A 17,418-nucleotide genomic window follows, 5' to 3' on the forward strand; every position below is an offset into this window, starting at 1 on the left:
GTAGCTAAGCAACCTATTAACAAAGCAAAGAAAACCTAGAGAAATAAAGGTTTCAAAAGGTTTTACAACGCCTCTATAATCATACTTTCTAATAGCTGGCAAACAGATGGGGCAAATCAAGCTGGGTCACAGGATGGATTGAAGATCTCAAGGGCTTCCATAGGTCTGCACAAGAGAATAAACTCCTCTACTTCTGATTCACCACTCCATTCATCACCACCACCATCATCCTCTGGCAGATGATCAGAGTCAAGGTCTTCAGGGGAAGCAAAGTGTCCTGGTCGGCACTGTGTTCCCCTATCCTGAAGTGCAGGGGCAGCAGAAACCCTGGGTTGGGAGTGAGGAGCCCTGTGTGAAGGTCACGCTTTAGGCCAGGGGTAGGCAACCTAAGGCCTGGGGGCCAGATGCGGCCCAATCGCCTTCTCAATCCAGCCTGCGGACGGTCTGGGAATCCACGTGTTTTTACATGAGTAGAATGTATGCTTTTATTTAAAATGCATCTCTGGGTTATTTGTGGGGCATATGAATTCATTCATTTCCCCCCCCCAAAAAAAATTATAGTCTGGCCCACCACTTGGTCTGAGGGACAGTGGACCGGCCCATTGCTGAAAAAGGTCGCTGACCCCTGCTCTAGGCTGCCTGTTGGAGCTGGAGGGATGAGCAGGGGCAGCAGATAAAGATTGTTGATGAAGAAGATTTGGAGACTGAGAGGGCATTGAGGGCAAAACTACCTCTGTAGCTAGTTCTACTAGTAGAGCCTCCTTAAGGTGGTGTAGTAGATCTGGATGAAATTCGGGAATTAATAATGCTGTATTCTGAAGCAGAGACTGCTGCTTGATTGTTATGTAATGATGCTGAAACATTTGATTCATGTTAGGCCAAACTGCATGAACACCTTGACTCAGAGAGGTTTCCAGGGAATGAGGAAATTCCTCTAAGTTCAGCTGAGGAAGAGCTTCCCTGTTAAGTGATCGAACTTGTGAACTGCATGCTCTCCTTCACCAGGAATAGATTGTGTTGCCCTCCTCTCTTTGCCTTGTGAGTGCTCCTAAACCAAAGCAGAGGTACAGTCATCCCCCTAATAATTGCAGAAGGACCTGATCTCTCCCCCCACCCCAAGAGGGAGAAGGAGAGGCTGGTAAACCAGGAAGATCTACCGTAACTGAGCTGAAAGTGGTAAATACTGCTACTGGGTGGCAGCTAGAGCTAAAAATTGAGTAGAAGCAGAGCTAGCTGTAATCATGTATAGTTCCTTTACGGGCTGTAATTTTGCTGCTGCAACTTGTTCCTCGCAGGAAGTTAGCAAAAAATGCAAAGAAACTGGCTAGCCCCCCACTGAGCTAAGGTCTAGTGGTTTGAAAAGCCTTAGCTGTACTGAGCAAAAGGCTGGAAGAAGGAAGGAGGCTAACTAAAAGAAGCAAAAATGCAATAGAGAGTCTGAAGAGATTGTAGATAAGGAAACCAACAACTGAATTGGCCTTAAAAAATGAGTGGGAAAACACCAGAGCGCTGGATGGAGCACTGAGAAGAACCAACAATGAGGCTAAACAGAGAAATTCAACAAGAGGTAGAAGAAACAAGGAAAGAGCCAGCCTGAAAGAAGTTTCAGGAAGAAACAACCGCTTTCTGCGACTCAAAGTAAAAAACCAAAGGAGGAAGTTGCGGGGAGGAGCTAAGACAGCAACTTCCTGTTTGAACTCTTTATTTTTATAAGCTTGCAATGTTACCTATTGACCAAATCTCAATCTAGCCACAGCTTTTGTGGGTTCTCCAGAATACACATCCATACTCTCAGCTAACTAGTGGAACTGCTCAATTATGTAGGGCTGACATAAGTCTGGAATTTCCTGGACATACCCGGAATACTGCAGTCAAAAGCAGTGTCTGGGAGGAAATCGGCTAAATGTCTGGACATACGGCAATCGCTGTCAGCAGTGTCGTTTTTTCCAATCTTCCTCAAAAATAGCTCTAAAACATTCAATTTCTTAGCGGTTTTGCAAAAAAAGCTCAGTAATATGGCACTCCTAAATTATGGAACAGCTTGGGTAGGTGCTACCAGGTTTGTTCCAACCACCAGTACACTTGGTTTGGTTTCTGACTTCCATGATTAAGACTTGCAAAGACACATCAGCCCGAACATTTTCAACAGGTGAAGGAGTGTGCCCCAGGCAGTACTATTTCTTGTTCCTTCTCTCAGCAAAACTACCACTCAGGCATTCTGCTGCTCAGGAAGGGAGAAGAAATCTGACAGCACCATAAATACAGCCTCTGGTGAGAGCTAACTTGTCTCCCTTCGCTCAGCCTCACTTCTGCAAACACCTGACTATGAATTCCCCTTGTTAGAATTTAATGAATAAAGAGCAGTCACATGTAATTTATGAATAACCTTGAAATTGTGGCTGCACTTATAAGACGTTCAGCACAATTAAGGCTACTGAATTCAAAGACAGCTTGTTCCAGTTAGGTTAAAAAGCTGTTTCACAAAGTTGAAGCTAGAATGACAATCATTCTTCTTGGGTGCATCACAGAACAGAGTGGCAAGAAATGGTGAAGAACATTATAGACCAAGACTGAATTGCTGTATGAACAGTAATGCCAGGGCAATATATTATCCAAACATAAATGGCAATTAAGAGCGGATTGAACTCTGTGTTTGCACAAAATGACGGAGAGATAAACAGATGCCGCCTGGATTCTTCATTTCAGAATGGTGAAACAGAAAAAAAGCTGTCATGGCATGCTAACCTTGAAACAGGAAACTATGCTTTCGCCTTTTATCACTGCACCATTCCAAAGAATACCTACAGAAGGGTTTGCTACCTTATTGAATTCTAACCTTTCACTGCTCACTGACACTTGCTGATCCTGGACTGCCTCTATAAGTAGCACAGGCCAACCTTTCATAACCTGCCCAAGTATCAGGTTTTATACTGACTGCACTCATAGCTTCCTTGCACTCTCTTCAAGGACTGTCAGGATGTTGCGGAAAATCTGAAGTGCCCAAAGTGGGTCCCCATGTAACAGAGCAAAGCAGACGTTGGGTTTTATATATATTTGAGTGTTATGGCACTGATGGAAAATCACTAGTGTTATAGAACAGCCTTTTTTTGTAGCCTGTGGTGCATCACTGAGAGCATAGGGGGAGAATCTCTTCATCTCTCTATCATTCGCAGGCTAAAGAAAGAGGGATATGTCAAAATCCCTCTTCCAGGCAGAGAAAACAGGAAGAGAATACTAGGGAAGAACAGATCATAAATTTTTAAAAAACTTTAAAAACAGCTCTTTCCTTATCTTATTTATGTCACTTAAGACACCAGTACAAATGACAACTTAAATACTACCATAAATATCACTTTCCTGATGCCTTATAAGGTTATTTGTTAGTAGATGCGCTGGATGAGCAACAACGCTTTTGCAAGAGCTTCAGCTTTGTTCACTGTTTATCCTAGGCATAAATATCCTTCTTTGGTTGCCTGATGTGTGCAGAGTAGCAAATATTTTCTCCAAAAAGCCAACTGAATAAATGTTTTGTGACAGAATAATGCATCAGTAATTGACTAGCAAAAATTAGCTGGTTTGCATAGTAATTTGGTCATTTGATTGGAGTGCTTTAACCTAAGGATCAATTTGCTTTTTTATTCTTTTCAATTAGTGTCCCATTATCCTATCCATTAAAAACTCTGGGAGTTCCTTAGTTAATTTATATTCAATATTTGTAAATTGCCTTAGATGACAGTGTTCAGAAAGTAGAACGATATAATATTTCTCCCTCTGCCATAAACTAGAACTTCCAGTGGAATCAATTAGCAGTAGGCTCAAGACATAAAACAAAGGACTTCGTAAGACAGTGCATAATTTAAGAAATTCACTTTCACAAAATGTCCCCAAAGACTGAACCAACTGCTATTAGCCATGGAACCAACCATGTTGTGAGGCACCATGGCACCTACAAGCCCACAGTGGGCAAGAGTAAGATGGACTAAATAGACCTTTGGTCTGATCTGGCATAAAATTATAGAGTTGTAGAGTTGGAAGGGACCACAAGGGTCATGTTCTCATATACTTGGTATAAGGCTGAAGTTCTATGTACAATTTACTAGCGATTAAGTCTACTGGACTCAAGGGGCTTACTTCTGAGTAAACAGGCACAGGGACTGGGCTGTGGCATTCTATTTTTTTCTCTTTCTAACTAATCTATAGCAGGTGTGGGGGATCTTTCATTCTCCAGATGTTGCTGACCTGTAATGCCCATTATTCCTGACCATTGACCATGCCTGCAAGGACTGGTGGGAGTTGTAGTTCAGCAAATATCTAGAGGGCCAAAGTTTCTGCTCTATGTGGAAAAGCATGAACAGTCATATGCTAACTGAAGACTTAAAAAAAATATACTGCGTTTGATGGGTAAGAAAAGAGTAGTTAACATTAGTTGATTTCAGGCTGACTCTCTGTATTGTGAGGTTAAAGCCAGAGAATCGTTTTCAAAAGTTTTCTTACAGATTTGTGGAGAATACCTCTTAAGACTGCAGCACCAGAGTGGTTACTTCCTGCTAGCAGACCAACTATTTAAAAATGTCAAAAAGAATAACAGAGTTTTGGTCTTTAACAGCTTTTGAGTAGTTTGCTAAACCTAAGTTGAATTTTTAGGGCAGCTGGCAGTGCAGTGGTACCTCGGGTTACAAACACTTTGGGTTACAGACTCCGCTAACCCGGAAGTAGTACCTCAGGTTAAGAACCTTGCCCCAGGATGAGAACAGAAATCACGCGGCGGCAGCGCAGTGCCGCGCCCCATTAGCTAAAGTGGTACCTCAAGTTAAGAATAGTTTCAGGTTAAGAACGGACCTCCGGAACAAATTAAGCTCATAACCAGAGGTACCACTGTAGCTTGAAATTACAGCAAAATAGACCATTGGCAATGCTGCTGATAGATGTGCTGAAATGGCTCCACTGTGCCACGTTTTGTGGAATAAGTAATAAACCAATTTTATAGTACACCTACTTATACCAGATGAAAGTACAAGTTTCTAGCAGCAGCAATAGAATGAACAATGCCTGAAAAGTGATTTTTCCTCTTCCCAATCTCACTTGCCGAGGAAGGACTGATACTGGTCTTCAGTGAGAGTCCAAGCTGGGCCCAGGGGTAGCAGCTCATACCAAAGTAAGTGAGAAGAGGCATTTAGAGTTACTGTAGAAAGGTCCAGCTTTCCAGAACACCAGCTATGCACTCCTCCTTTCAAATACTGACAATAGACAAGGCAACAGAATGCACAAATCCTTAATACAGCAAGGGAAAAAGAGGCACTGAGGTGGCTGAGGCAGGTACTTCCCCAAGTGGTACCAACGTGAAGCACTAGGCTATCGCTATTGCCAAGGTCATTCACCTAACAACAAAGGCGCAAGAATTCTTGTGAATATGCTGCTCTTGAGGAGGAAGAACAAGGTGAACCTCTGAGTCAACAATGATTATGTTGCAAAGAACTAACAAGATAAGACATCAAATAAAAGTAGTAAACACAACAAAAGCAATGCTACCTGATCTAGATTTTTGAAGAGGAGGATATCTTTGCATGCTTCTTGCAATCTGCATCTCTGCTCATCTGTTTTGGGATTTACTACCTGCAAAACATAACAAAGGGAAAGAATTATAGGAGAATAAGCCAGCTTAAATTCAGAATATACCATCTTACTTTAAATCTGAACAGTGAAAATTCAAACATGTGTACAGAAATAGGTACCGAAATTTGATCGATAGATGGGTGTGTGGAAATTCCAGTGGTGGAACAGGGCTTCCCAGTACAAACATGTGGACCACCACCCCTGCCAAAAAAACACCAAACACATCCAAGTGTCAAAGGACCTTCTGGAATAAGTAAAATGGGAGAATTTGGCAGGGTTACCTTGCACAAGTGGGACTGTATTTCTGTTCACACAAAACATCTCTGTTTGGTATCCAATGATTAAATGGATACCATTAAGTGCACCTCAGTAAATTTAATGCTCTATGTTTGTTGGAGAGTACTCTGAAAATACCTGTGCTAAGGAACAAGTTTTCCCATTGCTATCTAGTTTGTTATTCATTTTTAAAAACTTTAAATAACTTGAGAAAATGAGAGAAAGAGAATGCTAGTTTACAAGTGTAACTATATTTGCTCTAGAGATGTTTTCCCTATTTGAAAATATGGACTTATCCCAGGAAAGATACGAACGTTTGAGAGTATGAACAGTTTGTTAAGTAATATTGAGCATTCTCTAAAAACAACTGCACCTGAAATCCCAAACAAGCCTATCCATACTTTTAAAAATTGTATAAGACAAATGTTTCTGCTTTTTACAGCATGTGGAATAATGCTGGGAGTTTTTAGGGGGGATGATAGGTATCTCCTACTATTAGTCAAATCCTTGAAAAAGTAATGCATCCCACTTCTACAAAGAGGCATTAAGAGACGTGAGGAAATCTGGGTATCAATTTTACTAATTTTTGCATGCCACCACAAGTAGTATGATCAAAGTCTCACAGATAAAAGGCCTTCAAGTATAATTGTGAAAACCCTTTGCTGTTCAATCTGTAACACAGCTGCAATGTCCTACAGAACAAAGTGTTGCTGCATCACTTATGACTTCACTTTGTAAACCCACAGATCCATGTTATAATGAAGCCAGGTAGCACACACAGAACTGCTTATTGTAGAACCAACAGTATCTGTCCCATGAATCTGTGCAAAAATCAGATACGATTTGTTCATTCTCCCTTACCCTTGGTTCTGTGTCTTCCTCTTCTTCATCTGGGTTGAATGCTTCTGCACAGACTTGAAAGAGAAGAAAAGAAAATTTTAAAAATTATAAAAATGCATAGAGAACAATGAACTGTGTGTGTGTGTGTGTGTGTGTGTGTGTGCGTGCATGTAAGCTTGCCATGCTGCATTGCAACCTATTTATTGTGTATGAGGAAGATGTACTGATATCTTCAATTGTTATTGCTCCCAGTTTTGGCTAACTGTTCAGTAGAAAACACGCTATTGCAATTGTCTAAGGCATGTCCAAAGTCTGTTTCTGGGCCCTAATATGGCCCGCTAGTCAATTTAATCCGCCCACCATGGCAGTATATGTCCTGGGGTAAAATCCTAAAAAAAGTTCAGCAACTTCAATCCTTGATCAGTTCACTTCATCAAATCAGGCCCTCTTTGAAAAAAGTTTGGGCACCCCTGGTCTAAGGAAAGCAAAGGCTTCTTCCTCAATTGCATAATCCCCAATGGCTGGCTTGGTTTAGCACATTAAGTCAAAGTCACTCAGCAGATAGCTAGAGGGGGGAATTGAAAGCTTTTTCTGTTGGGGAGCTGAATAATATTTCTGTGACCTTATCACCTTCCATAGGGTAAATTAAAATTATATATATGCATGGTAATTAACAGGAGGATGAGGAATTAGTTCTTGTATATCTGTCACTGTTATATTTGTATGGTGACTGCAGGGCTATGCCCTTCAAGCTATAAATTATAAAAGTGTCATTTACTGTAGTTGTCTTGTTGCTTTGGGACTAAAGCTGCTTGCAAAGAAGCAACTTTGCAATATCCAGCACCTTGGCACATTAGAGGAAAATTTGGACTGGCTGACGCTACAGTTTGCAAACCAGAAATGTCCAATATTCTCTTAGACTATTGTGTTGTTCACGTGTTAAAAACGAATTACTTATGCATTAAACTCCGTTTTTGTAAATAAATTTTTACTGAACTGATTTTACAATTTCAACTTCAAAAATTGTTTTTGACCCCCCCCCCAAAAAAGGGGGGAAAGAATGAGAAATACAAAATATCCACACGAAGAACTAAAATAAAAAAATTAATAACATCTTTTGGGGGGGTTCTCTTTAACGTCCTGACTTCCCTCCATTTCCTTTACTGGTTCATTGAATATATATATTTTCTGCATAATTATACTTAAACCTCTTTTTTCATATCCATATTATTTTATTCGAATTGCATACCATCAGTTTCTATTGTTTCAGTTCAAATTTCCTTCCATAAACTTTATCTTATTTTAACTACTTGCAAGTGTTTGGGTCAAACCCTGCCAATTTTTCTACTTGTTTACAATATTTTTGTACATATACAATAAATGCCTCCCATTTTTGCATTAAACTCTTTTTAAGCATCTGCTGTATTGCATAAATATGGCTGCATCTAAAGAATTCCCCCCCCCCCACGCTTTAACTATTCACAAGCTTTATGCTACTTAAGTCCCAACACAGCCAGAAGTTACAAACACAGCAAGTGTGCGAACACAGATTACTGCAATTACAGAAAATTGGGATTTGGTCTATATAGAATTGTTTCATTAAGTGATATAGATGCTGGAGATCTATGAAGAGATTTAAAATGTTGTGGAACTGAATGGTACAATAGTTAAAATCCAAAAAAATAAAGGGAAAGGGTCCAGACTCCTGGTGCTGTTTGGAGAATAGGAAAGGAGCGCAGGAAGCAGAGGCTGCATGGAAAATGGGACATATATATGTCTGTGGATGAAGAGGTCACAACATTCCTTTGGGTGGAAGCAGATACTATTGCTCAGGGTTACACTTGCACTGTCCTATACTGTCCCCATATGACAATTGGGCTTAGAGCTACGTATCATGATTAAATCTTTGGTTAGCAGGATTGCCTGGGGGCCTTAACTAGTAGCCCTGCTTAAAGCGGAAAAGAACTAGAGATTACACTGGATACAAAAATCCTGCTTTACGAGAAAAACTTCATTCTCACTGAACATGGATGGGTACACTCTGCATCAATATAACCACCAATACTAACAATATGATATTGTGGATCTGTATTTGCTATCCAGAAAGAATAAGGGTTCCGTATACTGTGAAACTAAATATTTAAACTGAAGCATGGGAGATTTTATCCACCCAAACTGTATTAAAAGAAGCAAATAAATTTTATAACTGAAGTTGAGTCATATACAGAAAGATTACTTGAACAGGATACATTAAGTCAATGATACCTCATTTTCTGGTGCAGCATAAAGCCCCTAGGGAACTCTGAACACACATCCCCTAAAGCAGGCATGTCCAAAGTCCGTTTCGAGGACCTACTGCAGCCCACTGGACGGCTTAATCCGGCTGCTGTGGCAGTATATTTTCTGGGCTAAAATCCTAAAAGAACTCAACAACTTCAATCCTAAAAAAAAGTAAACAACTTTGGTTGGCCCCAATGGCCCTTCACTTCATCAAATCTTTGAAAAAAGTTTGGACACCACTGCCCTAAAGCCTTCCAAAGACTTAGAACAGTCATTTTCAATTTTGAAGGGTCGTTTTATTCTACTATACCATTATACTGAAACAGAAAAGCAACTCAAATTTGTATTCAGAGCAATTAAATGTTGTTCCCAACTATTCTGAATATAAATTTGAGAGTTTAGCATTTTAAAAATTGGTGTGGCTGTCTGCAAACATTGGGCTGTAGTCAACTAAATCCCATACCATTCTCTACAAACAAAGCCAAGTGTTGTAACTCTCCAACGGTTTGACTTTACCCCCTTAGGGGCACTCTTCCATTGTTTCACGAAACAGACGGATGCCACCCTTCAATGGGTCTACTCTGAGTAGGACTAGCATTAAATGCCACCTAGGGTTTCATCCAATGCCAGTCCTACTCAGGATATAGTCAACTTAATGAACCTGACTTTGTGCTCAATGCACCCAACCAGCCCTGTCTGTATAAGACCTGTGCAAGAACTTCCGCTTCTTAAAAAACCATCTTTAGACCCGGCCAGTATGGCCAACTATCGCCCAGTCTCAAATCTTCCATTCTTGGGCAAGGTGATTGAGCGCGTGGTTGCTGAACAACTCCAGGCACGCCTGGAGGATGCGGACCATTTGGATCCCTTCCAATCGGGATTCAGGCCTCATCATGGGACTGAAACTGCCTTGGTCGCGCTGGTTGATGATCTCCGGCGAGCTAGGGACAAAGGTGAGAGTTGTTTCCTAGTTCTGCTGGATCTCTCAGCGGCCTTTGATACAATCGACCATAACATCCTTCTGGACCGTCTAGGGGGGCTGGGAGCTGGGGGCACTGTTATACAGTGGTTTCGCTCCTTCCTCCTGGGCCGTGTTCAGAAAGTGGTGGTGGGGGATGAGTGTTCAGACCCCTGGGCCATCACTTGTGGGGTGCCTCAGGGTTCCGTCCTCTCCCCCATGCTTTTTAACATCTATATGAAGCCACTGGGAGAGATCATCAGGGGGTTTGGACTGGGTGTCCATCAATATGCAGATGATATCCAGCTCTACCTCTCTTTCAAATCAGAACCAGTGAAGGCGGTGAAGGTCCTGTGTGAGTGCCTGGAGGCGGTTGGAGGATGGATGGCGGCTAATGGATTGAGGTTGAATCCTGACAAGACAGAAGTACTGTTTTTGGGGGACAGGGGGCGGGCTGGTGTGGGGGACTCCCTGGTCCTGAATGGGGTAACTGTGCCCCTGAAGGACCAGGTGCGCAGCCTGGGAGTCATTTTGGACTCACAGCTGTCCATGGAGGCGCAGGTCAATTCTGTATCCAGGGCAGCTGTCTACCAACTCCACCTGGTACGCAGGCTGAGACCCTACCTGCCCGCGGACTGTCTCGCCAGAGTGGTGCATGCTCTAGTTATCTCCCGCTTGGACTACTGCAATGCGCTCTACGTGGGGCTACCTTTGAAGGTGACTCGGAAACTACAACTAATCCAGAATGCGGCAGCTAGACTGGTGACTGGGGGCAGCCGCCGAGACCACATAACACCGGTCTTGAAAGACCTACATTGGCTCCCAGTACGTTTCCGAGCACAATTCAAAGTGCTGGTGTTGACCTTTAAAGCCCTAAACGGCCTCGGCCCAGTATACCTGAAGGAGCGTCTCCACCCCCATCGTTCTGCCCGGACGCTGAGGTCCAGCGCCGAGGGCCTTCTGGCGGTTCCCTCATTACGAGAAGCAAAGCTACAGGGAACCAGGCAGAGGGCCTTCTCGGTAGTGGCACCCGCCTTGTGGAACGCCCTCCAATCAGATGTCAAAGTGATAAATAACTACCTTACATTCAGAAGACATCTTAAGGCAGCCCTGTTCAGGGAAGTTTTTAATCTGTGATATTTTAGTGTATTTCTGGTTTTTATGGAAGCCACCCAGAGTGGCTGGGGAAACCCAGCCAGATGGGCGGGGTACAAATAATAAATTATTATTATTATTATTATTCCGCTCGCGCAACAGGGCTCCCCCCCACTCTACTCCCGCTGTGAGCCCCCCAAAACCACAGGGGGGGTCATTTCACTTAGGAATCAGTAATGTTTGCACAGACTGGAAGAAGCTGTTACAGCTTCAAACAAAACAGTTGTCTTTTTCTATCTAATTTTATCTCTCCTTGCTTATTCTAAAATTTTTATGTAAACAGGTTTGTGGAGCCCACCTGAAAAGCGATATATACCATATTTCACTGCGTAATGGTCGCCACTGCGTAATAGTCACACCCCCTTTCTTTGGTCCCTAAAATTGGTCCCCAAAGCATTCATCACACAATAGTCACAAGGTGTAACTCTCATCGTGTGCATTCTCAGTACCAAAAACAAGTACGGTACGCCTACGCTGAAATACTACTGTAATAGAATCTCAAATTACAACTAGGAGAAATGCATCTTTTCATAGAATCATAGAGTTGGAAGAGACCACAAGGGCCATCGAGTCCAACCCCCTGCCAAGCAGGAAACACCATCAGAGCACTCCTGACATATGGCTGCCAAGCCTCTGCTTAAAGACCTCCAAAGGAGGAGACTCCACCACACTCCTTGGCAGCAAATTCCACTGTTGAACAGCTCTTACTGTCAGGAAGTTCTTCCTAATGTTTAGGTGGAATCTTCTTTCTTGTAGTTTGAATCCATTGCTCCGTGTCCGCTTCTCTGGAACAGCAGAAAACAACCTTTCTCCCTCCTCTACGTGACATCCTTTTCTTACCTTACAGTTACAAACAGCTGAGAGAATTGAGATCCTATGTCACCTGTCACATGGCAAGGTTGGAATGGTGTTGAGACCTCCCTTCCTTGCCATCCTGCAATTCATTTTACTGTAAGAGATTCACCTGCTACTTCTTCCTTTCTAGCTGGAATCTATGTGTTTGGAGCCAAGCCAATCCCATTAGTTCCTTGTTCAGATCTGAACTTTAATTAAGGCTCCATTAAAAGATGAATCTATAACTTCTACTTTGCTTTGATTGCAAGACTAAAGTGAACAAGTCTGAAGGGTGGGGGATTCTCCTATGCAAGAACCAGTTGTGGGGTCATTTTGAATGAGCTGATATGCGTTGAGTGAAGTTTAACTGCCTCTCCCGCCTGAAACCATTCACAGAATTCAAAAAAAAGTCCTGGAGACAGTGAAAGGCTCCATGCAGCCCTAAGCAAGAATAATAAAAGATTTATAAAAAGAAATTATGACCTGTATTGACAGCAAATACTCTTTCAAGTGAATATATTATGGTATGCTCAAGTCATTCAGTAAAATTGATCAGGAGAAGGTTCTTGCCCAAACAATTTATTCCTTCAACACATTACGTGGAATGCACTGCTGAAAGGTGCAGTCGTAATTACTAGCTTAGACAGCTTTTTAAAAAGATATGTCCTCTGTGGATTTGTCTGAATAGATATTTAAACATGACAGCTAAAGGTGCTGTTCCATATTTGAAGGCGGTATACCTCCAATTACCAGTTGCTGAAGACAAATTGGCACAGGATGCTTATCACTATACCATGCTGTGTTTTTCCCAGGAGCACACAGCTAGCTACTCCAAGAGATAGTGGATGGCCTAGATGGCTCATTGGTTGGATCCAGAAAGGCAGGTATTGTTGGTCTGACCTGGAAAGTGCCCTCAACTTTATTTATCATCTGTTCCCTTCTCACCTTTCTAAAGCAACACTCAGGTCAGTATACAATTAAAAGCAGCACAGCAAAATATACACTCAATTATCCAGATGTTTCTGGTCTTTTTTCCCCCCTTCTCTTTTGTAAGTATGGTTGCTTTCAAACCAGAAATTTCTTGCCTTTTTTTGGAGTCTGCTTACACAGTGAAAGTAAAGATGCCTAAGAACAGCAAAAGATTAAGAGTCAGAATTGTTTTAACCTTGCTTTGTTCCTCTTCTGTTTATGTTTTGCTGGAGTCTACACCATTAAGAATTTTACAGAGGCGCTCATTTGTACTCTATTCACTAGTCTGACAGTACAAAACTCTTGGAACATTGCCCAGCTTATTGAAGTGAATAAACCTGAGCAGAGAGAGAAAAGCAAGCCTTTTATAAAATCTGAAAGGAACCCCAGAAGCCTGCAAGTCACTGGAGATCAAAGGATTATGCAGTTTCCTAGCCACATTATGCATAAATGCAGCATTAGTTGAGATACTTATTTGTACTCTCCTACAGAGAAAAAGCACTGTGTAAGTAAAGCATTGTCAGTCTGCTAGTTAAGCATTCATTCAGGAATCAACACAACACATTCTAACATTAGCAAACATAAAGCTGAGATGAACAGCACTACAAATATCATGTCTTCTTTTTTCTATTTCCTCCCACAATTAAGCAAAAATCAAATAGATGGAAATGTGCTGTTTTATACATAGTGTCAGGCAGGATTCGAGATAAAAGTGCTCTTAGACAAAAAGTCACAGCATCTTCTCTTGTATAAATACATTCCATGTTTTACTTTGCATTTGAGTGAAGGAATGACACAGAATGCTAGACAGAAGGAGCGTTATCCTCATCCAGAGAGAAACTCATCAAAAAGAGGAACAAGGGTTTAAAATCTCCTTAACCGTGGTAACACAATAAATGAAACAAAAGAGTACCCCCCACTCAGAAATGAGTTACTACTGTATTTTGCTTTCTTTATAGTCTTCCTAGATGATACAACAAGGTCTGAACTGAACTACAATGACCGTTTCGTGGGGGGGGGAGGGTTTCTATTCCCGGGCCCCCACATGCATCGGTGGAGCACATACGAGCACACCACACCCCGTTACACTCTTTTAGTGACATGTTTAATGATGCTTTCATGTCACTTCCAGGTTCAGCGCTGTGCACTCAATCTGACGCATGGTGATCGGTCCTTGCCAGTACTTTACATTATTGCTCACATGACAGCTGTGGTATATGAGTTCAATAACTGAGGAGAATTAATGATATGGGGGAAGAGACGCGGGTGGCGCTGTGGTCTAAACCACAGAGCCTAGGGCTTGTCAATCAGAAGGTCGGCGGTTTGAATCCCCGTGATGGGGTGAGCTCCCGTTGTTCAGTCCCAGCTCCTGCCAACCTAGCAGTTCGAAAGCATGTCAAAGTGCAAGTAGATAAATAGGTACCGCTCTGGCGGGAAGGTAAATGGCGTTTCCATGTGCTCCTCTGGTTCGCCAGAAGTGGCTTAGTCATGCTGGCCACATGACCTGGAAGCTGTCTGCGGACAAACGTCGGCTCCCTCAGCCAGTAAAGCGAGATGAGCTCCGCAACCCGAGTTGTCTGCAACTGGACCTAACGGTCAGGAGTACCTTTACCTTTACTGATATGGAGATTAATATTCTTGAGCTTCAGTTTCAAGTTCCTGTAAGTTATTTGTCATGTCTCTAGTAAGTTACATGAAAATAAAGCTTGGAGGCCTATTCTTTCTCTGTTGCTTGCATTGGTGACTCATGCAAGGTTACATTATCAGTATTACAGCTATCGTTATTGTTATCAACCACTATTGTTACCAACCATTGATATCAGGTTTGAAGTCAGTTCACATGATCAAACAACAAGAAATCTGGGTTCCAGAACATATGCCTACAAACTGCTTTGCATTCAAAGTGACATGTTTGACAGCCACATTTTTGTAATTCTACCTCACCAGTACAGCAGAATAGTAAGGAATTGGTTATTGTACACTGACCTGCTGAATACACTGGGCAAGTTCACAAATCACAATAAACCACAGTTAAAAACAAAGTATGGTGTGATGTCAACAAGCAGTATGCTACTCAAAAGTGCACTCGTTCTCCATTTGTCCTACTGCTGACATGTCATGGTCAATAGAAGCCCAAGCATCTGGTGGGCTGTATGACCCAGAACAAGACTTACATGTTATTGAGCATATGGGATTTCTGTTTGGTCAACCGTGGGAATCAGACTTCCAGACAGAGTAATGAGACCTCCTCTGGAATTGCCCACCAAAATGGTGTCTCAACTTAATTCCCTTGGTGTCTAAAATCATCTAGTTAAGTCTCTAATGGAAATTAACAGAGGGGGTGCTCTTTATGAAGACCATGATTGTGCGACCAGTCTATGAGACATGAGATAACTAAGACACTACAGCAGTAGCATGATTAAAGCTGCACAGCCTCAAATTCCAACCCTTTTCACTGCATTTAATCTTTTAATTCCCTTGTGTAGCCTCCAAGACTAAATGTTTTCCCCCAAGCTCTACAATAGTTATTTTCCACCATAATTGGAAACACACTCCTAAGTATCTTAACAGTCAACATAAATATAATTTTATGAGCAATGAAATGAAGGTTTTAAATCATTCTGGTCAATATTTTAAATTTTCATTATATTTTCATTGGGTTCTTCTTTCAACAGCTTCCCCCACTCCCAGGGAAGTATTTCAAAAACTTCCAAATTAAAAAGCACCACCAGAGTCTGGTGATTCAGAGAACAGAGCATGAGATGCTGATAAGAACTGGAATAAAAAGCTGGTGTTAATGTGACCTTGCAAACTGCAGGATCAAACAGGTTGCAGGTTGCATATTTCAACAATATGTTTCCAAGCAAAGCATTCTGAGTCTACACTTAGAATCTCTCATTATTATTTTTTAAGAATATATATGTTGCTGCAGAAAAAGCAGAGTGTTGAATACTACATTAAGGAAATAGTAGTATAGCACATAGTTGCCTGTCTTGCTTGGCTCTCCATGGGAACACAGAGAGAGAAAAGACTCAGTATAGCACAGCACATTCAGCTGAGGCTGAAAGCAAAGTCATTGCTCACCATTGTTTCTAGACAGAATGAAAGCTGGAAAAGGCAAGTCCAGTTCCTCCCACTAACCTGTCACGCTTGAAGTCAGATAAAGCACCCTGACAGCATCCATATGGCTTGGATAAATCAAGTAAATCAATAAAAATACTTAACTGAGGTTCTGCCCACCCCACGACCCGCAACATGAAAACTGCCCCCCCCCCAACATTAATCCTGGCTACGCCCATGCTTGGATATTTACTTAACCACCCATTCTTAAGGTGGTGTACTTTTACTGCAGAATTTAAGTGCTATTTTTAAGGGGGGAAATGTGCAATGAAACCCGTACATCTATACTGCAGCCTTAGACTCTTTCCAGACAACAGTTTGTCTCCTAAATAAAATAAATGTGCAGCATCAGGACATCTTCCCTCAATGAAATGCTTCTCTTCCAGACCTGTCATATTTTCCTCAGCACTCAGCTTTATTTTCTCAAAGGGAAACACGTGCAATCTCGTCTCTCTCTAATGCACCCACTGCTACTGAAAATATTTGGTTTTATCCAATTAAAACATGTGTGAACAGAGTGACTTCCACAAGCGCTACAGAACTACCCCCACCCCACTCCCCCCCCTGCACACCTCCCAAATCTGCTCTGGGCATTCCCCCAATTCTCCAAAGATTTGGGTATGGTGCAGGTAGTACACAGGTGGAAGGAAATTCTGTTCTGTTCATGTAAGTTTTTCCATGCACACAATGATTTAGTTGGATACAACTCCAAGTAGAATCTATGCAAATGGCATTGACCTTATTGCACAACTTCTGTTACATCACTTGTGGCAATGCCTCATGCCCACAACACTTTGGATCTTCAAGTTTTAGGTTAAGAAGATTCCCACAAAGAAGAACCTACCTAGCACTTTTACATAGAAAGGTTACTGCTGCAGAGATGTCATGAGCCTTGAGGTGTTTTAGTTTTGAAGACTCTGCCCTTTTTAACCCCAGTATAGGAGAACACATCAGCTCCTTTCCCCCTCTGTATTTAAATATTAGTACAAAATTAAATAAAAAATACAAGAATTTTTTTAAAAGCAAGAATGGGGAACCTGCGGCCTGTTACTATACTACAATTCCCAGCAGCCCCAGCAGCATGGCCAATGGTCAGAGTTGAGAACTATAGTATCTAGAGAACCACAGGTTCACCACTATTCTTTTAAAGCAGCTACTGATTGTTCCTGGGATGCTGTGGGTTAAACCACAGAGCCTAGGGCTTGCCGATCAGAAGGTTGGCAGTTCGAATCCCCGTGATGGGGTGAGCTCCCGTTGCTTGGTCCCTGCTCCTGCCAACCTAGCAGTTCAAAAGCAAGCAGTGGCGGGAAGGTAAACGGCGTTTCTGTGCGCTACTCTGGTTTGCCAGAAGTGGCTTAGTCATGCTGGCCACA

General features: G+C 42.1%; 1 protein-coding gene across 1 annotated transcript in view; it reads right to left on the bottom strand.

The window, feature by feature from the left end:
* The window catches only part of PRKAR2A (protein kinase cAMP-dependent type II regulatory subunit alpha), an 80,666-nt gene that overhangs the window by 20,668 nt on the left and 42,580 nt on the right, over positions 1-17,418 (bottom strand). Inside the window, exons 3-4 of the mRNA XM_081902988.1 lie at positions 6,751-6,803; positions 5,530-5,613 (exon numbers count right to left, since the gene is read on the bottom strand). Coding sequence (XP_081759114.1) covers positions 5,530-5,613; positions 6,751-6,803 — 137 coding nt within the window. The remainder of the gene's footprint in view (positions 1-5,529; positions 5,614-6,750; positions 6,804-17,418) is intronic.

This window comes from Podarcis melisellensis (genome assembly GCF_964234715.1).
Source record: "Podarcis melisellensis genome assembly, chromosome: 2".
Taxonomy (NCBI): Eukaryota; Metazoa; Chordata; class Lepidosauria; order Squamata; family Lacertidae; genus Podarcis; species Podarcis melisellensis.